Source organism: Theropithecus gelada, chromosome 15 (assembly GCF_003255815.1).
Source record: "Theropithecus gelada isolate Dixy chromosome 15, Tgel_1.0, whole genome shotgun sequence".
Classification (NCBI taxonomy): domain Eukaryota; kingdom Metazoa; phylum Chordata; class Mammalia; order Primates; family Cercopithecidae; genus Theropithecus; species Theropithecus gelada.
The window spans coordinates 42,882,381-42,908,997 of NC_037683.1; the positions used below are offsets into that span (position 1 = coordinate 42,882,381).

Consider the following 26,617-nt stretch of genomic DNA (forward strand, 5'->3'; position numbering starts at 1 on the left):
TGAAAAATTAGCTGTTTATCTGCAGTTTGAACTTTACTGGGCATTCTGTATTTTACTTGCTAAATCTGACTTCCCTCCTCCTAGGTGATACCGATGCTACTTGTTTGACAATTGCATTTTCAATAGCAAGGCTCTAATCTAGCTCATGTTCATAATTCTGGAAAAATCTCAAGCACAAAAGTAGATAAAAATAGGCCGGGTGCGGTGGCTCAAGCCTGTAATCCCAGCACTTTGGGAGGCTGAGATGGGCGGATCACGAGGTCAGGAGATTGAGACCATCCTGGCTAACACAGTGAAACCTCGTCTCTACTAAAAAATACAAAAAGCTAGCTGGGCGAGGTGGCGGGCGCCTGTAGTCCCAGCTACTCGGGAGGCTGAGGCAGGAGAATGGCATAAACCTGGGAGGCGGAGCTTGCAGTGAGCTGAGATCCGGCCACTGCACTCCAGCCCGGGCAACAGAGCGAGACTCCATCTCAAAAAAAAAAAAAAAAGAAAAGTAGATAAAAATAATATGATGAACTTTCCTCAGCCCAGATTCTAGAAGTATCAAGAGTTTTCCCTCTTGCTTCACTCATCCCTGTTCCCTGAAGTGTTTTAAAGCAAATCCTGGACATTTTGTCATTTCAACCTCTGCCCCCCGCCCCATGTCAGTATGCAATTCTAAAACCAGGGACATTTTCTGACATAACCATAATGCCAGGATCACATTAATAATAACTCCTGTGTCACCTGATTCCTAATTCATGTTAAATGGTCCCTGGTTGCCGCATATATGCCACTTTGCTTGTAGTTTGTTTGCCTCAAAGTCCAGATGGGGTCCACATCTTGCATTTGATTGATGTTTCTTTTTTATTTTTTCTTATTATAAGTAGAGATGGGGTCTCACTATGTTGCCCAGGCTGGTCTCAAACTCTTGGGCTCAAGGGATCCTCCTGCCTCAGCCTCCCAAAGTGCTGGGATTACAAGCATAAGCCACCACACCTGGCCAATCTGTTTCTTGTTAAGTAACCACATCCAGTACTACTGTGCAGGTGCCATCCCAGAGCACTTACCTGCACAGACAGGCCTTAGAGGCTCTTTATTGTGTTGTAACCAGGCTTGGAGTGATTATGCTGATGCCTTATGAACATTAGCCCCATTTATAGGGGATCTTGCCCCATTGCACAGATGAGGTCGCTGAGGCTCAGGAAGATGACTTCCCAGAGGACCTGTGCAGTGTGTCCAGGACCCGAATGGGAGCCGAGACCTGGGTGTGGCCTTGGGGCCTTGCTCTCACTTCACTGACCTGCGGCTCCTGAGGTTTGGTGCTGATTTGCATCAGCTTCTACTCATTACCAGGATTATATTCCGTGCCAGGCACAGAGAGGTATCAGTAGGCGAGTGATGTGAGAATGAGGAAGGGACAAGCTAGCTAATGATTTAATGAAGTACATATATTGCATTGAGATTGGGAGAGGTCTGGCCTTGCCACAGAGTCCAGGAAGTCCTTCTCAGAGGGGCTGGGCTGCCCCAGGCAGTTTCAGATGTCCCAGAGGGAGTGACACTGCAGGCAGGGTCCCTCCCTCTTGCCTGTTGTGACCCAGGGTGAGCTGGTTAGAGGGAGGCTGGAGGTGAGTTTTGCAACCTGCAGCCTTGGCAACCAGGGACCGTACCCAGGGAAACAAAGGCAGCAGGGGAAGGCTGGGGAGAGGCCAGGACTGTGCTCCTGAACCTGGGGCCCAGCCTGCCGCAGAGTCACTCCAGGGAGGGGGTGAAGAAGGTGGACTTTGCTGTGAGGTGTGGAGGGTGGGGAGGAATGAAAGCAACGGCAGGCAGAGTCCCTGGGCAGGCAGAGTCCCTGGGGGTCAGCCCTGGAACCCTGCTGGGAGTAGACAGGCCAGAGGGGACATGGGCCTCAGGGCGTAATGGACACCGTGGCCTTCAGGTGCCTGGGAGAGGCACTTCACTGCCATGCTTTTCAAGGCCAGCCTTAGCCAGCACAGTGGCTTACACCTGTAATCCTGGCACTTTGGGAGGCCAAGATGGGAAGATCACTTAAGATCAGGAATGTGAGACTAGCCTGGACAATATAGTGAAACCCCATCGCTATTTAAGAAAAAGAAAAAAAAAACAAAACAAAACAGGCCACACTCAGTGGCTCACACCCGTAATCCCAGCACTTTGGGAGGCCAAGGCAGGAGATCACTTGAGGTCAGGCATTCGAGACTAGCCTGGCCAACACAGCGAAACCCGGTCTTTACCAAAAATAAAAAATCAGGTAGGTGTGGTGGCACATGCCTGTAGTCCCAGCTACCTGGGAGGCTGAGGCAGGAGAATCACTTGAACCTGGGAGGCAGACGTTGCAGTGAACCAAGATCGCACCATTGCACTCCAGCCTGAGCGACAGAGCAAGACTGTCTCAAAAAACAAACAAACAAAAAACTAAGGCCAACCTGACCCTTCTCAAGCTGATGTGTGTCCACATCACTCCGATGCTCAGATGCCTTCCAGGACTCCCCATTGCCTATAGATAAGGTTCTGCCTATTTCATCAAAGCCCTCTACGCCCTGTCCTAGCCAACTATTTGGAACCAGAGCCTTCCATAGCACATATATGTTCCATCCACACAAATTCCCCTTCTAGAAAGACAGGGTGTGGGCTAGTCTGATGTTTTGGAAGTCTCTTCCAGTTCTAGGAGTTTGTCCAGCCTGGAAAAGAACATACTCAAGGAGTGGGTCCTTGATGATAACCATGGTGTGAGGACAGCAAGAGCAGACCAGGCCGTAAGAGGAAACATTCCCAGTCCTGGCTCTGCTGTCCTTAGTACATGATTGTCAACCTCTCTGAGCCCCAGCCCTCTGCACTTGTAAATGGGGAATTCTTGTACTACATCCTGGGGTGGTTGGGAGGTAAATCAAATAATATGAGCAAAGCACCTGGCACTGGGCCTGGCACATATATGACTCCCTAGATTATGGTTTCTAAAGAAAAGCTTTTTTTTTTTTTTCTTTGAGAGATCTCACTCTGTTGCCCAGGCTGGAGTGCAGTGGCATGATCATGGCTCACTGTAGGCTGGATCTCCCAGGCTCAAGTGATCCTCCTGCCTCAGCGTCCCGAGTAGTTGGGACCACAGGTGTACATCCCTACGCTGGACTAATTTTTGTAATTTTTGTAGAGATGGGGCCTGTTGCCCAGGCTGCTCCTGAACTCCTGGCCTCAAGCAATCTGCCTTGGACTCCCAAAGTGCTGAAATGACAGACGTGAGCCACTGTGCCCAGTCAAAAAGCACTTAAAAACCTATTTCTTATAGACACGGGAACATGTCTGATCCAGCTGCCTGCGTTCACCAGTAGGAAAACAAGCCACCAGTTCATTCACGGAGGGCATGCCTGCAGACACTGCTATGTAGGAAAGGATGGGAGTCCCCCAGCAGAACAGTTTGCCCCCTCAGGGAGTATATCCCCTGGCCCCTGAAACATACCGAACAACAATGAAACTGGGTAATGGTAATGAACTGTGACAAGCTTCTCCTGGCTAATGTACTGAGCAAGTACGCTTAGCAAGTACCGGGCCCTGTCTTCAGTGCTTTACTGTGAATGAGGTGCTACTACTGTTGTCATTTTGTAGACAAGGAAACTGAGGCATAGAGAACTGAGGTCACTTGCCCAAGGCTGCACCGTGGTAAGGGATGTGGCAGGGATTCCACCCCTGGAAGCCAGCGTCTGCCTGCCCGCTTCACCTCTGCTATGCTGTGTGTCCTCCCTCTGCCCATCCTGCCACCCCTGTCTCCCAGTCTCCACCCTGAGCTGTTGGGATGCTCATATGAGGTCGTGACTATGATGCTGTTGTAGAAACAGCTGCTCCCTTGAGTGCTGAGGGTTGTGACAGTGGCCTCACAACCTCTGCCTTTCTGGCAATGGAGGTCTGCCCTAGAGCATCCCCAATCCGGTCCCCCACCTGCCTGGCTCTTCCTGGGTCCTTCTGTCCTGTCTTCCCCCTCTGCCCCAGGGCAGCCCCTTGGAGACTTGGAGATGGTGCCTCTCCAGGCAGAGCAGGCCAAGCCAGGGTTCTGTGGGGTCTGCGAGGGGAGCAGGTGTGTCTCCCCTGATTTAGAGCTTGTACACCCCATCCATCAGAAGCCTGTTTCTGGCTGAGTGCTGGTCTAATGGGCAGAAGGTGGAAATGGCCTCCTGATGATAAATGCCCCTGACAGGCTTTTAGCAGCTCAGTCAATACCCCACCAGGCTGGCTAATGTCCGCTCCTGCCTGTAGTCCTCAATGTAAAACCCTTTTAGAAGCAGAGCAATCTGCCAGCCCAGGGCAGGGCAGGAGAGGTGGGGCAGAGAGGAGGGGTGAGGTGGTATGATCCAGCACCTTCCCTCATCAGCTGAGAAGGAAGAGAAGGCTGAGAAGGAAGAGAAGCTGTCTAGGGCTAGGCCCTCTGAGCCACGCCTAACCCTAAGGCACCTTCCCGGAGTCTGTGGGAGGCGGGAGGTGTGGGTCTGAATGAGGCTCCTGGGCAGCTTGCCTCCCGTCAGCCCGAGGGCAGCCTGAGAGTCAGCTCTTCTGGCTTTTCTTGAGAAACCTCACTGCAGAAATTGGGGCATGGCCCTGGGCCAGAGTCTAGAGATAAAGGCCCTGAGAGCAATCAGTGCGCCCCTGAGAGCAATCAGTGCGCCACAGTCAAAGACACAGTACTGCTCTTGGCCTTCGACCCAGGAAATGATCCAAGAGAAAGGAAAGGCTGTGTGCAGGAAGGAGACCAGGGCACGGACTCACAGAGCACTGGTGCTCCCCCAGAGCACAGGAAGTACAGCACCAGGCTCACACTTCCCAGCTCTGCCCCTCACCTTCGCAGTGACCCTGGGCAAGTCCCTGCTCCATGCTGGGTTTCCCCAAGTCTGAGGTCCAAGAGAGGGTGCTGGGATCCATTCGCAATGCCTGCCATAGGTGCAGGATAAGACAGCTGTGGGCGCCATTCCTGGTCTCTAGAGACCTTCAGGAACTACAGTTGTATAACAGAAGTTTTTGGCTAATCCTGGATGGACCAATTTTTTCAGAAAATCTGTATTTTTGTTTGTAAACACCTTTTTAAATTGCAAAATTTACATAGCCAAAAAAAAGACAACGATATTAAAGCCAGCCATTTATTCCACCGTCTAGATATAACCATGATTAACATTTTGGCTCATTCCTTTTAGTTTTTTTTCTCAGTTTTGACATACAAATATACATACATATACATATAATAATAGCTTCTGTTGCTGAGCATTTATAGTAACACCTGACTGTTGGGCTCTTCATGCATAGTATCTCATTTAACTCTCAACAATCCTGCAAGGAAGAGATTATTATTCATTCACATTTTACAGATGAGGAAAAAGAGGCTTGCAAATTTTGAACAGGTGCACAACACAGTCAGGTTTTAATTTTCGAAAACTCACCTTGAGGACAGTGTACAGGATGTCCTGGAGGCTAAGCAAGAGGTCACTGGCAGCTGGGCGCAGTGGCTCAAGCCTGTAATCCCAGCACTTTGGGAGGCCAAGGCAGGCAGATCACCTGAGGTCAGGAATTCAAGACCAGCCTGGCCAACATGGCGAAACCCCGTCTCTACTAAAAAATACAAAAATTAGCCGGGCGTGGTGGCGCGCACCTGTAATCCCGGCTACTCAGGAGGCTGAGGCAGGGAGAATTGCTTGAACCTGAGAGGTGGAGGTTGCAGTGAGCTGAGATCGCACCACTACACCCCAGCCTGAGCAACAAGATGAGACTCCATGTCAAAAAAGAAAAAAAAAATGGTTAATGACTTAAGCGTTGGTCCCATGGAGACCTGGGCCAGGGCCTGTAGGTGCAGTGTCCTTCCAAGACCCTAGCTCCAGGTACCGCCCTGCCACGACAGGGCAGGACGCATATACCTCTCTCCTCTGTCCTGCTGTGGAGGAGGCAGAGACCGCTTGAAAGAAAGAAAATTTTCACCTGCCTCCATGTACATCACAAACGAAGGACACAAGTCCACATTCTTTCCCTTTTTTCCATTCTCTTTCTCCCTCTGAATGTGTAGGTGTGTGTATAATTTTTTGTTTTCAGAACCATTTGAGGGTAAGTTACATCCATCTTAGCCTTTTATCCCTAAATACTTCTGTGTTTCCTAAAAATACAAATATTCTCTTACATTACCCTAGTACATTATCAACTTCTATAAGTTTAATGTTGTGATAATACTTTAATCTACCGTTCTTATTCAGATTTGTTAAATAATGTCCTTTGTAGCAGTGTCCCCTCCAGTAGGGGATCCAGTCTAGGGGGAAGTGTCTGATCACTTTTTCCTAAGGGGAGAGAGCTGGATTAGCCAGAGTATTTCCAGAGGGAGGCACAGGACCACCTCCTCTGTTTGCAGAGCTGCTAAAATGTGTGTATAGGCCAGGCATGGTGGCCCATACCTGTAATCCCACACTTTAGGAGGGCAAGGTGGGAAGATTGTTTGAGCCCAGGAGTTTGAGACCGGCCTGGGCAACATAGCAAGACCCCATCTCTACAAATAATTTTAAAAATTAGCTGAGCTCTGTGGCATGCCTGTAGTTCTAGCTTGGAACTTGGGAGGGTGAGGCGGGAAGATTGTTTTACCCTGAGTTCGAGGCTACAGTGAATCATGATTGCACCACTGCACTCAGCCTGGGCAACAGAGCGAGACCCTGTCTCTTTAAAAAAAAAAAAAAAAAGTACAGTGTTTTCTACACAGATGGGGAGGTGATGGAGGAAGAGAAGGTTGGGTGTTCCCTGAGTCCACCCTGTTCTTGAAAGTCCCGCTAGAAAAAGTCCTGAGACTATTGATTCTGCAAAGTCAAGGACTGTATTGTGTGTTCACCTTGCGATCAGCCCCTCCAACAGTACCTGTCTCCTGGGCACCTCGGGAATATTTGTGGGATGGATGGATGTTGGCCAGTTTTCTTCTCAGCTGTCTCTTTCACTTAGATATAAAAATGGTTGGGGGAGCATTCTGGTGGGTGGCTTAAGAACCTGGGACTAGATGGTGGATGTGGGCTGCATTGGCAAGCCGAGGGCCTGGGTTCTGGTCCCTCTTCTGCCAGGGCCATGCAATGTGATATGCAAAATGAGTGGATTGGTCGCTGCCAGTCCAAGGTTCTGTGACTGAACTGGTGTGGTTTCTCTATGACCTCAAGAAATGCAAGTCTGTTGGTGGAGTTGGAAATAGCTTCAGGGCTGTGTGGCATGGGCTGGGGGACCTGTATGTCCCTCCCAGTGTCTATATAGGATTCTCATTAGGAAAGGGGAAAATGAGGGAAAAGACCCTTCTATGTAATTGAGATAGAATTCACATACCAGAAAATTCGCCATTTTTGTTTTTTTGTATTTTGTTTAAGACAGGGTCCCCTTCTGCTGCCCAGGCTGGAGTGCAGGGGCACAATCACAGCTCACTGCAACCTCGACCTCCCAGGCTCAAGCAATCCTCCCACCTCAGCCCTCCAAGTAGCTGGGACTACAGGCGTGCAACACCATGCCTGGCTCTTTATTTATGTATTTATTTTTGAGATGGAGTCTCACTCTGTTGCCCAGGTTGGAGTGTAGTGGCACGATCTCAGCGCACCGCAACCTCTGCCTCCCAGGTTCAAGTGATTCTTCTGCCTCAGCCTCCCCATCCACCCACCTCGGCCTCCCAAAGTGCTGGGATTACAACCATGAAACACCACGCCAGGCCTAACTTTTTTATTTTTTGTAGAGACGGGATTATGCCATGTTGCCATGTTGGAAAATTAACCATTTTTAAGTGTATAGTTCAGTGGATCTTCGTATATTCACAAGGCTATGAATATACTGTGAATAAACTGTCACTACTACCTAATTTCAAAATCATTTCATCACTCCAAAAAGACACCCCTCACCCATTAGCAGTCACTCCCTATTGCCCCTTCTCCCAAGCCCGAGGCAACTGGAATCTGCCTTCTGTCTCCATGAATGTATTGTTCTGCATTTTTCATATGCGTTACTTAGGGTTCCGGATACCAGGTACCAGGGGGATGCATTAATGTGCTCAGGCAATGAAACCACATCTGGAGCATCATCTAAGTGGAATCACACAACATGTGGCCTTTTGTGCCTGGCCTCTTCTTCTAGTGTTTTCCAGGTTCATCCATGCTGTAGCAAGGACCAGGACTTCGTTCCTCTTTTTGGGGACAGTGGTATTCCGCTGCGTGAATGTACTGCATTTTGTATGTCCATCCTTCACTTGATGGGCATTTGGGTTGTTTCCACTTTTTGATATTATGAAGAATACTGTTGTGAACATTGGTGAACCAGTTTCTTTTCTTTTTTTTTTTTTTTTTTGAGACATAGTTTCACTCTTGTCACCCAGGCTGGAGTGCAATGGTGCAATCACAGCCCACTGCAACCTCCGCCTCCCAGGTTCAAGTGATTCTTCTGCCTCAGCCTCCTGAGTAGCTGGGATTACAGGTGCACGCCACCACGCCCCGCTACTTTTTGTGTTTTTAGTAGAGACGGGGTTTCACCATGTTGGCCAGGCTGGTCTCGAACTCCTGACCACAGGTGATCCACCCACCTTGGGAATAGGTGAGCCAGTTTCTTGTAGACTTATCTTTTCATTTTCCGTGGGGATAGACCTAGGAGTGGAATTGCTGGGTCATGTGGGAATTCCTTTTAACCTTTTGAGGAACTGCCAGACTATTTTCCAAAAGAGCTGCACCATTTTACATGCCCGCCAGCAGTGTATGAGGGGAAATGCCCTTTTATTGAACATCTGCCATGTGCTAGCTACTCCCTCCCATGATCCTCACACCAGCCTGTGAAATACCTGTGATTGCTCCCTTTTACTGAGGAGGACACCAGAGCTCAGAGAAGTGAAGCAACTCCCCCGGATCACACAGGGAATAAGAAGTAAGGCCTAGATTCACACCCAGCTCTGTCCCTTACATGTTCCTGTTGACTGGTTGCTGACTGACTACGTGACTGTCCAGATGCTAATGTGGAATCCACCTCCTCCCCAACCCTTCTGGGCACTGTCTTGCAGACAGGGAAGTTGGACCCCCACTACCCAAAGGTCTGCGGGCACAGAGGGAACGTTCTGGACGTGAAGTGGAACCCTTTTGATGATTTTGAGATCGCCTCCTGTTCTGAAGACGCCACAGTGAGTGTCAGCCCCTCCTGAAGAGTGGGATTGGGGTGGGTGGGGTGGAACGGTACCTGTTCTTGGCTCTGGTGCCCCTGACTCCATCGCGGAGTTGAGGTCACTGTGTGGGGAGGTGTTAAGTTAGGTAGAGGAGGAGACATTCTAGGTGCTGTAGGACTATGGGCCTTAGTTCCCCGCCTATAAAATGGGCATAATAGCTCCACCCAGCTAATAAAGCCCAGTGAAAATGTATATTCCGATGGGAAAGCCCATCCTTTTGGGGGGCTATAAAAGGCTACAAGGGGCATTTTTATGGTGATCAGAAAAGATGTTCCACTTAATCCCACAGTGAAGAAGCGAGCTGTAAAAGGCTGTGAGGGCCTTGGATGAATGTGGACACTAAAACCATTCCAGCAGCTTCAGTCTCACTCACTTTTTTGAGCCTGTGTTCTGTACCAGGGTTATCATCCCTACCCCAACAATGTGCAGTGTTACTTATTTATAGTTCATTTCGTACCCACTTTTAAAATATGATGGATATGGCTTAAGACAAGAACCACAGATGTGCCAGGTTCAGTGGCTCACACCTGTAATCCCAGCACTTTGGGAGGCTGAGGTGAGAGAATCACTTGAGGCCAGGAGTTGGAGACTAGCCTAGGCAACATAGTGAGACCCTGTCTCTACTAAAAAATTAAAAATCACAGATATGATCAGATGATTAAAATAAAGATAAAAGTCATTATCACCATTTATTGTGAGCCACCGTATTCCTCACTGTCACCATACTCATCGTCTCACAGTCTCCCCAGCAACCCCACAAGGTAGGACATTTTTCTAATGGAGAAGCTGAGGATCAGAGAGGTACAGCAACTTGCCTAATGTTTCACAGCCTGTGGGAGGCAGAGCCAGACTTCAGACTGAGGCCTGATTCCAGAGCCCATTCTCTTTCCAATGTGCCATGACACATCTTTAAAGAGCAGCAGCCACAGATGGAGAAAGTGAGGAAATACTAGAAATGATGGCTAAGGAGGGTTGCAGCAGCCAAGCTCCTAGCTTAGCTAAGAGCTCCCTGGCAGCCAAGGCAAAATGGGCAATAGAATGTATTGCAAAACCTTCAGTTAGATCAAAAGAAGCAGACCAGTTCATCAGGAAAGGAAAGCGGAAAATTCAAAGAGGATTTGTGTCGGTTTCCATATAGCAGATGCTGAGGAACATAAAGGACAGTGTCTGCCGAGGTGATTTTACCAAAGGGACAGTCAGGTCCTGTGAGAATTGGCCCTGTCCCTAGGGAATACAGGGTCTCTGGCAGGATGTCAGATATCTGAAACTGTCCCCACTTTTGTAATACCTGCCTTTTCAGAACTGCTTTGAAGGCTCCCATCAAGATCTTTCTTAAATCTCTTGCTAGCCTCATTGCCTGCCACGATCCCTTCCCTGATGCCCCAGGGCAGGACATAACTGTTGGGGGACTGAAGAAGGAAGGGGCTTTTCTCCCCGAAGCTATGCCCACAGTGAATTTATGGAGTGAATTCATTCGTGTTCCTCCCTGCGTTCAGGGCCTGGAGGGCACGGTTGCTCCTCTAGCACTGGGGAGTCTTCTCTGCTTCAGTGTTGCGGGTGGTACCTGCATCTTCCAAACACACCTGTTCACAGTGTGTCTTCCTCCTGGGGTTCTATGTGGTGAGAGCCCTCACCACACCGAAGTATCTGGAACCTGGCACTACTCTCGTGGGGTTGGCTTCCTGGTTTTAAATCCAAGATGACCAGGAAATAAATATTTGCTGAATTGAAAGCAAAGTTGTCTACCTGAAAAACCTGTATAACTCTAAGGGAAACAGTGCGTAAAATCAACTAGGGGCCAGAGAACCTTGCAGGACCAATAAGGAAGGTCAAGTCAGCAGCATCCCAGGCTCGCCTTGTACTCCATTTGTATACCTCTGTGACAGGGAGCTTACTCTCCGCCATGGCAGCCCCCTCCATCTTCAGACAACATGACTCTGGAAGGAAGTCCCAGTGCCTCTCCTCAGGCCCTCACCATGAAATACAGGCCTCTGACCCCATCCAGTCCAGCCTCCTGACCTTCAGAGTTTCTTCTTGCAGGCCATCCAGGGTGCACCTGCAAAGCAAGAAGTTTGTCCCTGCCCTGCTCCAGAGACCTCGCTGGCTCCCTAGTGCCCTGAGGATGCAGCCTAAACCCTTCATCCTGGCATTTGAGGCCCTACCCTGGGCCTTTGGGACAAGAAGCATGTAGAATACTGTACTGTGGGGGATATCCTAGCTTAGGAGGCCTGAAACCCAGCCACCTGCCCACCACGTCAGGCCAGCAGGATGACAAAGATCTCTCAAGGGCAGATTTGGAGGCCTAGACTCATCCCTGGTCAGCGCTGACCCCTGCTCAGGCTGGAGGAGCTTGGGGAAGCCCCTGTCCCTCTGAGGACCCTCAGCTGCCCCTCCACTGCCCCTCAGTGCCCATAGCCACTGAGTGGGAGGTGACCATGGAGAGAGCTCCCTTGGTCCTTCTGCTGGTCACTGCCAGATCTGTGGCTTAGGCTGGTGACGGTGCCAAGGTGCCCTGGCTGATGTTCCCTTGGGCCACGTCTCCCCTGCCAGATTAAGATCTGGAGTATCCCCAAGCAGCTGCTGACCAGGAACCTCACGGCCTGCAGGAAGGAGCTCGTGGGCCACGCGCGCAGAGTGGGCCTGGTGGAGTGGCACCCCACGGCTGCCGACATCCTCTTCAGTGCCGGCTATGACTACAAGGTGAGTCTGGGTGTTCTTCTTCTGGGGTAGCCCCTACAAATTCCCACAAACTGGAATACCACAGAAATTTATTCTGTCACAATTCTGGAGACCAGAAATCGAAAACCAAGGTTTTGGGAGAGCCAGGTCCCTCCAGATGCCCTAGGGAAGAATCCTTCTGTGCCTCTCCCAGCTTCTGGTGGCTCCAGGCATCCTCGGCTCATAGCTGTGTCACTCCAGGCTCTGCTTCTGTCTTCACACGGCCTTCTCTCTGTGTGTCCGTCTTCCTTATAGGAAGAGGAGAGCACCTGTCATTGGATCTAGGGCCCACCTAATCCATTATGATCTCATCTTAACTAATTTCAGCTGCGAAGACCCCATTTCCAAATAAGGTCACATTCTGAGGTTCTAGGTGGACATGAGTTTTCAGGGGACCCTGTTCAACTCATTACAGTTTGCCTGGAGGTGATGGGATGGCACTGCCCTCCCCTCACCCTGCTCCACTGACAACCAAGCATGCAGGTGGTAGGCTCTGTAGATTGGGACCCACAGTACAGGAGACCTCGATTCTCTTCCGACTCAGTCTCTGACCTGCAGTATAGCCTGGGAAAGTGCCTTGACTTCTCTAGGCCTCGGTTTCCCAATCTGTACACAAATGGAATTGGTGGCACCATAGCTATGGCCTTTCAGTTCTTTCCTTTTGACACTGCAGGGATTTACAGAGGCACCTCGGGACCCTCTGTGATGGATAAAAGGAAGGTGGGGGCCGAACATGGTGGCTCACACCTGTATTCCCAACAGTTTGAGAGGCTGAGGTGGGAGGATCACTTGAGCCCAAAAGTTTGAGACCAGCCAACATAGTGAGACCCTGTCTCTACAAAAAAATAGAAAAAATTAGCCAGGTGTGGTAGCATGTGCCAGTAGTCCCAGCTACTCAGGAGGCTGAGGTGGGAGGATCACTTGAGCCCAGGAGGTTGATGCTACAGTGAGCCATGATCATGCCACTGCACTGCAGCCTGGGCAACCCTGTCTCAAAAATAAATAACTAAAGTGGTTGTGGGGAGCACTGAGGGAACCTGGGCCCTTACTCTTCCGATCCGAAGCGCTTTCCCATCTGTTTGTACAGGGTGTCTGCAGAGCTGCTGCACGTGTTTGTGCTGGTTGTTCTATACACAACTTCAGGGGGCACTAATCACATCCTAGGCTATAGGAATGGATTGCCCTGGAGCTCTGCATGCACAGCCTGTGCAGCTAAACATACAGCCCTGTTGGTGTGTGGGAGGTGCAAACTGTTGCTAATAACTGAAACTGCCTGGATTAGCTGGTTCCCTGGGGTCCTCCCAGCGTGGATATTTTGTTGCTCAGAGGCAGGTGGCGTTTTCTTTTTACCACTAGACAGCCTGGCCCTGGGATTCCCCCTCCTGCCACAAGCAGCTTCAGCCTGCACATCATCCTCCCACCGAGGCTTCTTGGCCAGGCTGCCAGCTGCGCCACCCTCCCGGGGATACCGTATTTCACTGCATCCTGGCCAGCATGTGACTGTGGGGGCCAGGGGCGGGGTGGCCCCTGTGCTCAGAGTTGGCTCTCTGCCATGCAGGTGATGATCTGGAACCTGGATACAAAGGAGTCTGTCATCACAAGCCCCATGAGGACAATTAGTTGTCACCAAGATGTGATCCTCTCCATGTCCTTCAACACCAACGGCAGCCTGCTGGCCACCACCTGCAAAGACCGCAAGATTCGGGTTATCGACCCCCGAGCAGGCACCGTCCTCCAGGTCAGTGCTGGGCCAGGGGCTGGCTCAGGCTCAGAGGAGCAAGGGACAGAGTGGGGACAGGGGGAGGCTTCAGAGAACAGGACAGTGATGCTGTCAGCGTCTGGGCCACGCCTTCACAGGCAGCATCCCCGTCTGTCCTCTCGGGATTGCCGGAAGGTGGGATATGCCCTTTCCATTTTGTAGGTGTGAAAACTGAGGCCCTTGAAAGATGAAATGACTCACCCCCATGGAGAGCTGGAATCTGAACCTTGTCTGACTCCAAAGCTTGTTGGCGTGCCTCAGCCCTGGCCAGGGGTCAGGAGAGCCGAGCACACCACTGTTTAGCCACTGTGCAGCCTTGGGCAAGCACTTCCTGCTCTGGACCTCTGTTTTCTCATTTGCAACAATGGGTTGTTAGTCCTTCCTCTCCGAGGATTAGATAAGACAGGCCAGGTGGCAGTGCCCACCCTTGTAGGGGTGCCTGATACTTTTTCAGCAAGAACAGGGAGCTGGGCAGAAGTTTGCTTCTGTTCTTGCTCAGAAAAATAACTCTTAACAAAGATAGCCGGGAGAGACTCCATGTGGATGACGGGGATCCAGGTGGTGCCCCTGGAAGAATCTCCAGGCAGAGCTGGGGTGAGAAAGAGAGGCCTTCCAGGTAGAGCGGCGGCATAAGCAAAGCAGGGAGGCCAGAAACCCTAGCTGCCCCCTGACATCCCCTCCAGTGTTTCTCCAATACCAACTGCACATGTCCCTCCAGGAGGCCAACTACAAAGGGCACCGGGCCAGCAAGGTGCTGTTTCTGGGGAATCTGAAGAAGCTGATGTCCACGGGCACATCCCGATGGAACAACCGGCAGGTGGCCCTGTGGGACCAGGTGAGGGCTGCACCCCATCCCTCACCATCACCCCTCAGCTGAGAGCCAGCGTCATTCATTCATGCATGCATTCATTCAGACACCCATTTATGTCTCACACATTCAGTGTAGACTGCCAGGTGCCAGGGATCCGGGGATGAATAGCAGGGAGATGCCGACAGCCCCGGGCGAACCCAGACCCTGTGCATCTTGCCACTCTAGGGAGATGGGTCAGGATCCAGGGGATGCCCTGGGCTAGAGGAGGGGAGGTAGCTAAGTCTGGGACCACGACTAGGAGGAAGGGAGAAGGAGAGGGCCATCTGGGCAGAGGGGGCACCTGGAGCAAATGTGGTACTAACGGGTATGGGGAGATTTCATCAGGACAGCTGAGGGTGGAGCGGGGCGAGGTGAGGGCCAAGCTGGCGGTAGTGTTTTGAGGGAGCATTTGACGGGAGTTTCAAAGACTTGACAAATCACACTTTCTCTCTGAGTCTCCTTCATCTATTAAAATAAATTTTAAAAAACAGGTAGGGGAAGATTGGAATGAGATCGGGTGTGTCAAAAGTGATTTGTTATGGCCAGGCATGGTGGTACATGCATGTAATCCCTGCACTTCGGAAGGCCATGGTGGGAGGATCGCTTGAGGCCAGGAATTCGAGACCAGCCTGAGCTACACAGCAAGACCCCCATCTCTGCAGAAAATCAGCTGGGTGCAGTGGTGCACGTCTATAATCCCAGCTACTTGGGAGACTGAGGCGAGAGGATCGCTTGAGCCAAAGAGTTTGAGGCTGCAGTGAGCTGTGATCGCACCACTGCACTCCAGCCTGGGTGACAGAGTTAGACCTTGTCTCAAAAAAAAAAAAAAAAAGGTGATTTGTTAAGGGCAGAAAGCTCACAAAATAGGTGGCAGCAGCATTTTAGTGCCTTTAAGATGTCATCTCCACCAGAGAGTAGCCCACACATTGGAACCCAAGAACCAGGGACATCTTCCCCCAGCACACACATAGAAAAAGATCACACTTTTTCTCTGACACACACACTCTCGCCCAGAGCACCATGGCAGGAATTCTTATCTCCGGGAGCACCACTGAGGGCCCCCAGGAGTGACCCAGGCCTTCCCTGCCTCCCCTTCCCCTGCAGGATGACCTCTCTGTGCCTCTGTTGGAGGAGGACCTGGACGGCTCCTCGGGCGTGCTGTTTCCCTTCTATGACGCAGACACCAGCATGCTCTACGTGGTGGGGAAGGTCGGCTTGGCACGGGAGGGAGGTGACTGCCTGGACCCCTGAGACAGGGACAGACAGCAACCTGGGGCTGTTGGGAGCACGGGGCAGGGATGGGCAGGCCACTCGTCCCCTGTGAGAAGGAACCCCTCCCACCCTCCTGGCTCCCTAAGAACACCTGGAGCCAGGGCTCTGGCTGGACACCTTGAGCTTGTCCCTTCCCAACTGCAGGCCCAGATATGGGGGGACCATTGGTGTTTCTCAGCAGGGGCACCTGCTGAACTGGGGGCAGAACAGGTCTCCACTGGGTAGGACTATCCCATATCTGGCAGCCCTGGCCCCTGCCCACCAATGCCAAGAACAGCATCTCTCCCCCTCCATCCAAGTCATTATGACAACCAGAAATGTCCCCCATGGTAAGACCTTCTGGATGACCTCTGAGGCCACCCCAGTTCTGACCTTTGCTGCTGCTCTCAGATAGGAGCGGGATTTGGACTTGTCTTCCCAGAGCTTCTGTCTTAGAGGAACAAGGGTGGGCTTTGGGTCATGGTGGGGGAGGATTGAATTTTAAAGTAAGGGCCTGGGCCCAGCACAGTGGCTCATGCCTATAATTCCAGCACTTTGGGAGGCCAAGGTGAGAGAATCAGTTGAGCCCAGGAGTTTAAGACCAGCCTGGGCATAGTGAGACCAGCATAGTGAGACCCCATCTCTACGAAAATGAAAAACTAAAAAATTAGCCAGGCGTGGTGGCACACACCTGTGGTCCCAGCTACTCGGGAGGCTGAGGCGGGAAGATGGCTTGAGCCCAGGAGGTTGCAGTGAGCTGTGATTGCACTACCGCTCTCCAACCTGGGCAATAAAGTGAGACCCTGTCTCAAAAAAAAAAGACAAAATATAAAATAAGAGGAAGATCCCCCCCATCACCCTCCCGCCTTGGTGACAGGGCCCCCGGTTTCCTGGTGTTCCCTTGAGTGAGATGGGTTTGCCGATCATCAAAAAAAAAGCCAGGTTTTTGCTGCATGGCTGGGTTGCTGATGAGCTAATGAGATCCAGCTCTGAATCTCACCCTCCCCTTCCTCCTCCCCCTCAGGGAGATGGCAACATTCGCTACTACGAGGTGAGCGCCGACAAGCCTCACCTGAGCTACCTGACTGAGTACCGCTCCTATAACCCACAGAAGGGGATCGGTGAGTGAGGGCCACTGAAGTTCATGCCTGTAATCCCAGCACTTCGGGAGACCGAGGAAGGAGAATCGGGGTCAGGGCTTCAGTGCTGGGTGTGGGGAGACAGGGATGAGTCAGACGGGAGGAGGGACAGCATAGCAACACTCTGACTTATGGGGGCTGTACTTGAGGTGGGCAGCAGCACAAAGGAGGAAGTCAAGGAAGGCTTCTCAGAGGAGGCAACATTGGAGGAACTGAAAGAGGAAGCAGAGCCCAGCAGGCGAGAGAGGGATGTGTTCTAGGTCAAGGTTAAGCAGTTACAACAAGAGCAGAGATGGAAAGGGCTGACCTAAAAGAGCCTCCAGGAAGCAGTCCTCAGCTCCTTTCTAAGTGTGTCTGAGGATAAAAACCCAGCTATATTTCTGTAATCTACAAGAAACCCACTTTAAACATAAAGACATGGCTAGATGAAAAGTAAAGGACTGGAGAAAGATGCACCATGCTAACCCTACTCAAAAGGAATCTGGAGTAGTTTGATTGAGAGTATTTGGGTCACAGGAGCTGTGGGGATGGAGATGGAGACCCTTAAGCAGAGCAAACTGCCTATAAAAGTTCAGCTAATCCAGCACTTTGGGAGGCCGAGGCTGGAGGATCTCTCAAGCCTAGGAATTCGAGGCTAGCCTGGGCAACAAAGTGAGACTCCTGTCTCTACAGATAAGTAAAAAAATTGAGGTGCATGCCTGTGGTCCCAGCTACTTGGGAGGCTAAGGCAGGAGGATCGCTTGAGCCCAGGAGTGTGAGGCTGCAGTGAGCTATGATCATGCCACTGGACTCCAGCCTGGGCAACAGAGTGAGACTTTGTCTCAGAAAGAAAAAATAGTTTAGCTAAAATAATTTAAATCTTTGAAGGTGAAGAGTCTGATTAATTCAACTCCGTTTCCCAACATAGGGCCCAGTCCAGTGTAGGTATTTGTCCCTGAGCTCTTTTCTGGGAGGAGGCTGGCCTCTGTTCAGGTCCAGGTGTGCAGCCTGGCTTTGGCCCTTTCACTGTGGCCCCAGGCTAGCCAGAACCTCTTGGCCCTCCCTGACTGCCTGCAGGTGTCATGCCAAAGAGAGGACTTGACGTGTCCTCCTGTGAGATCTTCCGCTTCTACAAGCTGATCACAACCAAAAGCCTCATCGAGCCCATCTCCATGATTGTGCCCCGGCGGGTAAGGGCAGTAGGGACCGCGTGGGAGGGAGGTGGGGAACCTGTCCTGGAGAAGACAGATCCAGGGCTGTCAGGTACCAGAGCATGGAGCCCACGTTCATGGGGCAGCCACAGAGCGGCCTTTCTCACAGCAAGGTGACATCAGTGGGCGTCAGGAATCCTGGGTCTTGGCCCACCTCTGTTCTTGAGCTGCTGTGTGACCTCGGGCAAGTCCCTTTGTTCTCTGGGCCTCCGTTTCCTCAATTCAGCAGGGGCTGGGGAGAGCCTGGACTCCCAGCTCTAAGGGCCCTTCCCATCTGAGCAGCCTACCCTATCACCCTCCTCACTGTCTGGATTTCTCCTGCAGTCGGAATCCTACCAAGAGGACATATACCCTCCAACAGCAGGGGCCCAGCCCTCCCTGACGGCCCAGGAGTGGCTCAGCGGGATGAATCAAGGTGAGGAAGACAGAGGAGAGGCCCAGACAAATGTGGCAGGAACGTGGAGTGCCCAGTGGCCCCACGCAACTGAGAGGAGTTGGGCCTGGATTTTTATTCTCTCATAACCTCAGAGGTCATGCCCTTGACCTTCAGTCCCCAGTGGGTAGCATGGTCACATACAGGTCCAGAAAGTCAGGGGGCTTGACCTGAGGGCTCAGGAAACTCCAGCTCAAGGGACGTTGCTCCATGGAAAGCTTCTTTACACTCTGAGGCTATGCGGGGTGCCTGGACCACCTTAGCCAGACTCCCCATCCCCGTTCCCCACCCCTAGCTGTGCAATTCTTTTTTTTTTTTTTTTTTTGAGACAGAGTCTCGCTTTGTTGCCCAGGTTGGAGTGCAGTGGTACAATCTCAGCTCATTGCAACCTCCACCCCCACCCCCGCATTCAAGTGATTCTTATGCCTCAGCCTCCTGAGTAGCTGGGACTACAGGCACGTGCCACCATGCCCAGCTAATTTTTTATATTTTTAGTAGAGATGGGGTTTCGCCATGTTGGTCAGGCTGGTCTCAAACTCTTGACCTCAAGTGCTCCACCTGCCTCAGAAAGTGTTGGGATTACAGGCGTGAGCCACCGTGCCTGGCCTTTTTCGATTCTTCTTGACCCAAGAAGTCCTCCAGGCAGCAACCCCCACCCAGGTCCCTCTGCCCGCCCTGCCTGTCCTGAGCCCCCCTCCTGCTCCTGCCAACATGAAGGCCAGCCCAGCGGAAGCAGCCACCCCAGCCGCTCCCTCTCCCTTCCACCCCCCAAACTTCCTTCACCCCCACCCCAGTGGCTGAGTGAGCCTCCTGGTGTACCGGAAGAGCCTCTGCCTTGGGGGACAGGGAACCAGTGCCACGTCCTAGTTCTGGATAACCTTAAGTAGGTTTTGCTCCCTGGGCCTCAGTTTCCTCATCTGTAGCCGTGATGCCAGCCTCCCCTGCTTCTTGGAGGTGGTGAGAGAACTAATGGACTTGGTAGACGGCGGGGTGCAGTGTGGGTGGGACTGTCCTTACAAAGCAAGGGCAAGGTCTCACGTGAGCTTGAAGTGTTTGGGGGCTGCTCCAGTGCACGCACCGTGCTGTTCCTACAAAACAAGCTTCACTTCGAGGGTGGCACATGTGGGTATTTGTATCTGTTAGCCCTGCTCTGTGGCTTTGTGCCTGTCCACATGTAGCTGTATTTCCCACACCTGTTGCATGGGTCAGCATGGCTCTGAGTATCTCTGCATGCTGCCTGTGTCATTGGTGCCCTATATGCCCATCTGCCCATGGGCACCCAGTCCTCACACAGCTCTGCTTCCCTTTCAGACCCAATCCTGGTGTCACTTAGGCCTGGCTCTGAGCTGCTGAGACCCCACCCACTGCCTGCAGGGAGACCTGTCTTCCATTCCATGGCCCCAGCCTCACCCCGGCTCTTGAACCAGGCAGAAAAGCTGGCTGCAGAAGATGGCTGGAGGTCTTCCTCCCTGTTGGAGGAGAAGACGCCAAGATGGGCAGCAGAGCACAGGCTGGAGGAGAAGAAATCCTGGCTGACAAATGGCTTTGATGTTTTCGAATGCCCCCCACCAAAGACAGAAAACGAGGTGTGAAGGAGAACGGGGTGGGCCTTTCACATGGGGCAGCTGGGGTGGAGGGCAGCAGATCCAGGCTGAGAAGAAGGGAGAAAATGAGGCATGAGAACAATAACCATCTGTGTGGCCTGGCCTGGTTGCTTGACTCATTTTGTTAATTCATTCAACAAACAGGCAGTGAGCTCCGTCTTATGCCAACATAATGGGCATAGATAAAGATGGTGGGAGGCCGGGCATGGGGGCTTACGCCTGTAATCACAGCACTTTGGGAGGCCAAGGTGGGCAGATCATGAGGTCAGGAGTTCGAGACCAGCCTGGCCAACATAGTGAAACTCTATCTCTACTAAAAATACAACAATTAGTCGGGTGTGGTGGCACGCACCTGTAGTCCCAGCTACTTGGGAGGCTGAGGAAGGAGAATGGCTTGAAACCAGGAGGTAGAGGTTGCAGTGAGCCAAGATCATGCCACTGCACTCCAGCCTGGGCAACAGAGCAAGACTCTATATTGAAAAAAAAAAAGATGGTGGGGACCAGGTGCAGTGGCTCACACCTGTAACCCCAGCACTTTGGGAGGCCAAGGTGGACGGATCTCTTGAGGCCAGAAGTTTGAGACCAGCCTGGCCAACATGGTGAAACCCTGTCTCTACTAAAAATACAAAAATTAGCTGGGTGTGGTGGTGCGTGTCTATAATCCCAGCTTCTGGAGGCTGAGGCAGGAGAATCGCTTGAACCCAGGAGGCAGAGGGTGCAGTGAGCCAGGATCACACCACTGCACTCCAGCCTGGGCAACAGAGTGAGACTCCGTCTGAAAGAAAGAAAGAAAGAAAGAGAGAGAGAGAGAGAGAGAAAGAGAAAGAAAGAAAGAGAGAGAGAGAGAGAGAGAAAGAAAGAAAGATAGATGGTGGGAAACCATCTGTAAAATGAAGAGGGTTTGACCTGATGGATATCAAAGTTTTTCCAGTTCTGACATTATAGGATTTTCTGTGCTTTCAAAGTTCACATTTGTTAAGTGCCTACTGTGTGGCAGATCCTGGGGTAGGCACTTTGATATAGCATGTGACTGAATTCTCTCAACAGCCCTGGAAGTCAGTCTGAAGTGGCTAAGAACACAGAGGCCGGCATCTCACAGATGGATTCTGATCCTGGCTCTGCTGAGTACTAATTTAGGGTCTCAGACCCAGAGACTGAATGCCTCTAAGCTGCCGTTTCCACAGTGGTACAGTGGGGACACTGGCACTGCCACCCTTATAGGGGTGTCAAAACGTTCCAGTGGGATAACGAAGGCCCTTAGGGCATCACTCAACATCTAACACCCATTCTGCACAGCGGCAACAATTATGATAATGATGAGGGCAGTTTTCTGACCCCATTTCCCGGAGAAAGTAATGGAAGCTCAGAGTGGGTAAATAACTTGCCCAAGGTCACACAGTTCAGTGGTGGCATAAACACCAATCCCCAGACTTCAGAGCCAGGCATGCTTTCCTCTATTTCATGGAGGATCTCTGAAGGCAAAATACATCTGAAACATGCCAGTCTTCTTGAATTTCATTTACTGGGTGAAGAAAACAAGGTGTTTGTAAAAGATCTATGCAGTGACAGCCTCATCAGCCCTCTGCCATGTTAATGTAACCACCTCCACCTTTCTGAGTCAGAGGGATAGCGGTTTAGCTTTCAGCTGGTGTTCTGACACCCTGGTGATCCTGCCTTCCAATCTTTCTTCCCCAGTTGCTGCAGATGTTCTACCGGCAACAGGAGGAGATCCGAAGGCTCCGGGAGCTGTTGACCCAGCGAGAGGTCCAGGCCAAACAGTTGGAACTGGAGATCAAAAACTTGCGGATGGGCTCAGAGCAGCTCTGAGCAGAGACTTCTGCCCTCCTCACCCTCAGGGACACCACTCGGCTCCGTGGGGAGGTTTAGAACCAAACCACAGGTCCCCCTAAGAACAACCACTATTTCTATATTTTTTACCAGAAAACAAAACTCTCCATCGCTGAAAGAGATTCCAGTGGGACATGGTGCCGTTTTTCTATTTGCCTTCTTGCAGCAACAGTTTCTGAATTGACTTTGTTTTCAGACGATGCCTTCTGTTGAATTCTGTTATTAAGGGTCCATGATGAGCTGTAACTTCTCAAGAGGAAGAAACACAGTAGAAAACTAGAGCTGGAAGGACCTCGGTTGACCTGTCTGTGATTTTCAAACTGTGGTCCAGAGAATAGGGGAAGACTGGGCCAGACGCAGTGGCTCATGCCTGTAATGCCAGCACTTTGGGAGGCTGAGGTAGGCGGATTGCTTGAGGTCAGGAGTTTGAAACCAGCCTGGCCAATATGGTGAAACCCCGTCTCTACTGAAAATACAAGAATTAGGCTAGGCGTGGTGGCTCACGCCTGTAATCCCAGCACTTTGGGAGGCCAAGGTGGGCGGATCTTCTGAGGTCAGGAGTTCAAGACCAGCCTGGCCAACATGGTGAAACCCCATCTCATACAAAAATTAGCTGGGCGTGGTGGTGCATGCCTGTAAACCCAGCTACTTGAGAGGCTGAGGCAGGAGAACCACTTGAGCCTGGGAGGCGGAGGTTGCAGTGAACCAAGATCATGCCACTTCACTCCAACCTGGGCAACTCCGTCTCAAAAAAAAAAAAAAAAAAAAGAAAGAAAGAATAAAACTTAGCCAGCCGTGATGGCAGGTGTCTGTAATCCCAGCTACTCAGGAGGCTGAGATAGGAGAATTGCTTGAACCTGGGAGGCAGAGGTTGCAGTGAGCCAAGATTGTGGACTGCACTACAGCCTAGGTGATAGAGCAAGACTCCATCTCAAAAAAAAGAGAGAGAGAATAGGGGGAGACTAAGCAGGAAGGCTGTGTCTCCCTTCCCCACACTGTGTTCCAACCAAATAGCTCCCTTTTATTTTATATGTTGGGCTAATATGAAAAACAATTCTGCTAGTAAAAAAAATTTTTTAGAAGTTTGAAAACTAGTGATTTCACCCAAGTTCCTCATTTTACAGGTGGGGAAACTAAGGCCCAGAGAGAAGCAGGTGATATCTGTTTCATGGCAGGGTTGGGCTGAGATCCTGCTTTTCCGGGTCTGTCTTTTTGTTGTTTTGGGTCTGATGCAGTTCTCAGCCCACAGAGTAGAAATCTGTTGCTTCTGGCTTACTCAGTGACCTCTTGCAAGTCCTGCCCTCTCTGGTCTCAGTTTCTTCATCTGAACAAGGAGTACCCTGGAACAAGCTGCTGTCTGCAGGATCTGCCACCTGAAACCTTGACCTAAGGGAAAACTATCTATGGGGTGATCTGGGTTTGCTGCAGAAACTAACAGACACTGGCAAGGGGCCAGGGGCATTCAACCCAGTTCTACAACACAGGCAGGAGGTCCAAAGCAACCTTTCCAACCAGAAACCAGCCTGATGTGGGTAGATGCTGTCCCTTATGGAGGGACGCACACTTCAGAGCTGTGCCCATGACTGCTGACTGCCACCACCAAGGCCCTCAGGTACACAGCCTGCCTCCTGCAGGATGATGTGGGCAGATTTCAGCCCTAGTCAACAGAAGAGTGTCCCAGGAGGTAGGGGGCCCCCATCCCTGGAGGCATGCCAGTAGAGCCTCTGGCCATCTAACCAGGAGGACTTCTGAAATGACTCTACGAGGTAAAGAAGTAAGACCAGATGGTCCCAAAGTTCCCTTCTAGCCTGAAAGCTTTTATTTGTCCCTCCTTAGTGAATCTGTGTTCCGAGCCCTACTCTAAAGTTCAGTGGTCAATACAGTAGTCCACCAAGAGACTGGGAATGATTAGAAGTGAAATTGGTCCATCCTTACCAAGGAGGGGCAGATGATCTCCATTGCACAGGGGGATTAGATTCTGGAGCTGAGATGGGGACTGCAGGAGGCCATCCAGCCTGGTAGGTTTCAACCCAAGCTGTGTACATTAGAATCCCCTTGGGAGCGTGCAGGAAATACAGATGCCCAGGCCACATTCCAGACCAAATGAAGCTGAATCTCCAGAGTAGGGCCTGCATGTTCATATACGCTCCACAGGTGATCTGCAGTACAGTGAGGATGGAACACTGCATGTGTACCTATTTCAAGATGAAGAGGACAGCAAGCTCCAGATAGGAGCTGGGACTCAACCCAGATCTCTTAAGTCCTGGCTGGTGGCTCCTTAAAAGTCTAGAAGTGTTGTCCCAAGCCCTCCCTCAACATCTCTGGGAACCGCAGCTGCAGCACAATGGGGGTTCAGCGCCCCTGTTTGCCCCTTCCTTAGCCATGGTTTATTCTGCTTGTCTGTCTGCACAGGCCAGATGCTCATGTTCCTTGTCTTATTCTCCATTTCCTCAGTCACTGGGGCTCACTCCCGTCTGATGCGCCAGCCAAGATTGCCTTAGTGTGCTCCAGAACAGAAGGCCAAATCCCAGGCATTGCCAGGGCAGCAGAGCTCTACAGGATAGGCTTACCTCTCCCACCTGTGTGGCTAGCACTTCACAGTTTACAAACTCCTCCCACCTCCACTCACTGACACATGCTATTCTAACACAGGTTAGGCAGGTATTCCAAGCCCCATGTTCAGAATCAAAGACCTAGCCTCAGAGAAGTGAAGAAACATCATGCCAAGGTCGCTGACTGCCAAGCGGTAGAGGTGGGGTTGCATCCAGAGAGCTTCCTGGTATGCCTCTGCACAGCGCCATTCCTTGGCCAGCTCTCTCCACCCCAAAGGACCCAGACTGCACACTTAAAAACAGGACACAGGTGTCTTTGAACAAACTTTTTTTTTAATTTTTACATCTAGAATAAATTATTTAAATTATTTCACAGCAAGGGAGAGGGATAGGTAATTTTTATCAGATATTTTTTTAAACCATCTGTTTTTTAAATTACGTTTTTGTTTATGTTCTTGAGCTGAGGTAGTGGAACTCGCCCAGCGCATTCAGGGCCCAGCCAGTTGGCAGAGCATGCCCTCATCTCCTTATTCCATACCCCGGGCGTCCCCTTTCTGTTGACTCAGGAACTTTCTGAGAATGAGGACAGCACTAGGAGATGAGCTTTGGCGGGTATCCATCTTACCGCTACCGTAATTGTGCTTCCTGGAACAAAACTTGAGATTGTATCAGAGAAGGAAACAGGAAGTCAGAAATAAAATCTATGCTTTTAACTGAAACCGTGCCTGAAACAGTTTGAATGATTGTTTTAATGTTGTTTTTGAAATTCCTTGTACCTTTGTGAAAAATAATAATAATAAATAAAAGTGAAAATAAATACATGTGGAATGTGCGATGGAAATAATGTCACAAAATAATAAACATCTGGCCAGACATTTTACTACAAGGAGCTTTCCTTGTCTTGATTTGTTCCACAAATACCAATTAACTATCTACTGTTGGAGTCAGACACCAAGCTGGAAAACAGGCAGGACAGACAGTCTTTGCCCTCTCCAGTTTTCAGTCATGGCTGGGGGAATGGGGAGGGCCAGGATAGGGGAAATGTAGGCTGTTCTGGAAGGAGAAGCAGGGAAGGTTTCCTGGAGGCAAAGATAGTAAGGTAGAAATCTGCAGGATAAGTTGGAATACTCAGGGCAAAGGGCATTTGGGAAGAAGAATGTTCCAAGCAGGGTAAACTGCACGTCCTCCAGTCTTGAAAAATCAAAGGGTGGAGCGTAGGCAGGGCGGGGACCAAGGATCTTAAGAAAGAGCCAAGGGCTTTAAAAGTGGGATTGGAGACTTGAGCCTGGGGGCAACTGGAATTTGGGGTGGGGGTGTGTCTGTGAAAGTTGTCAGTACCAAAACAGAGTCACTTATGTCAAAATCAAACTAAATGGTGCTCCTGTAGTCCTAGCTACTCCAGAGAATGAGGTGGGAAAATCACTTGAGCCCAGGAGTTAGAGGCTGCAGCGAGCTTTGATCGCACTACTGCACTCCAGCCTGGGCAACAGAGCCAGACCCTGTCTCAAACAAAATAACTAAAGGGTGCTGGGAGGCCATGAAGTGGGGGGCCCTCACCAACGATTTGCCTGGTAACAGGAATTACCAAACTGCAGCCTTGCACAAAGAACCACAGCATTGCACAAAAGCCACGATATGAGGACATCTGCCCAGCAACTGCCTGTTCAACTTTCGGATTGAAGCCACCCCGTATTAATTCTTGTAATCAAGTATTATTATTTTAAAACAATGTATGCAATCCTCCTCCTTCTGCTTTTAAAAGCCTCTACTTTCCTTTGCCTCCCTGCGTACTCCGCGCCTCTACCCCTTGGGTGCCATGGCACATTTATTCCCGAATTGCAATCCTTCTGCTCAGTCCGAAATAAGCTCAATTGGAGAATCTCTGTGTCGTTATTTGAGCTTGACTAGGTTTCTTATAGTTGTGGGAATGATTATCTTTCCCGGAAAAAGGGCAAGAGAGGATCAAGGGAAAGTGAGAGGAGCACCCCTGGAAGGTCCAGCCAACTTTGGTCCCATCACCAGGGCTGCAGTTTTCTGGGCGTTAGTGGTCCAGCGTCATTAAGCAGGAAGCCCACCCTCTCCCGGCTGGCTT

At 50.9% G+C, this 26,617-nt stretch overlaps 1 protein-coding gene across 1 annotated transcript in view; it reads left to right on the forward strand.

Moving 5' to 3' along the window:
* CORO2A (coronin 2A) overlaps positions 1-22,264 on the forward strand; it is a 67,598-nt gene extending 45,334 nt beyond the window's left edge. The window contains exons 3-12 of the mRNA XM_025359045.1: positions 9,023-9,139; positions 11,732-11,881; positions 13,458-13,637; positions 14,377-14,493; positions 15,613-15,717; positions 16,784-16,880; positions 17,955-18,067; positions 18,413-18,503; positions 19,833-20,107; positions 21,821-22,264. Of these exons, the coding sequence (XP_025214830.1) occupies positions 9,023-9,139; positions 11,732-11,881; positions 13,458-13,637; positions 14,377-14,493; positions 15,613-15,717; positions 16,784-16,880; positions 17,955-18,067; positions 18,413-18,503; positions 19,833-20,107; positions 21,821-21,952 (1,377 nt within the window). The 3' untranslated portion in view covers positions 21,953-22,264. The remainder of the gene's footprint in view (positions 1-9,022; positions 9,140-11,731; positions 11,882-13,457; positions 13,638-14,376; positions 14,494-15,612; positions 15,718-16,783; positions 16,881-17,954; positions 18,068-18,412; positions 18,504-19,832; positions 20,108-21,820) is intronic.
* Positions 22,265-26,617: the final 4,353 nt, after the last annotated feature.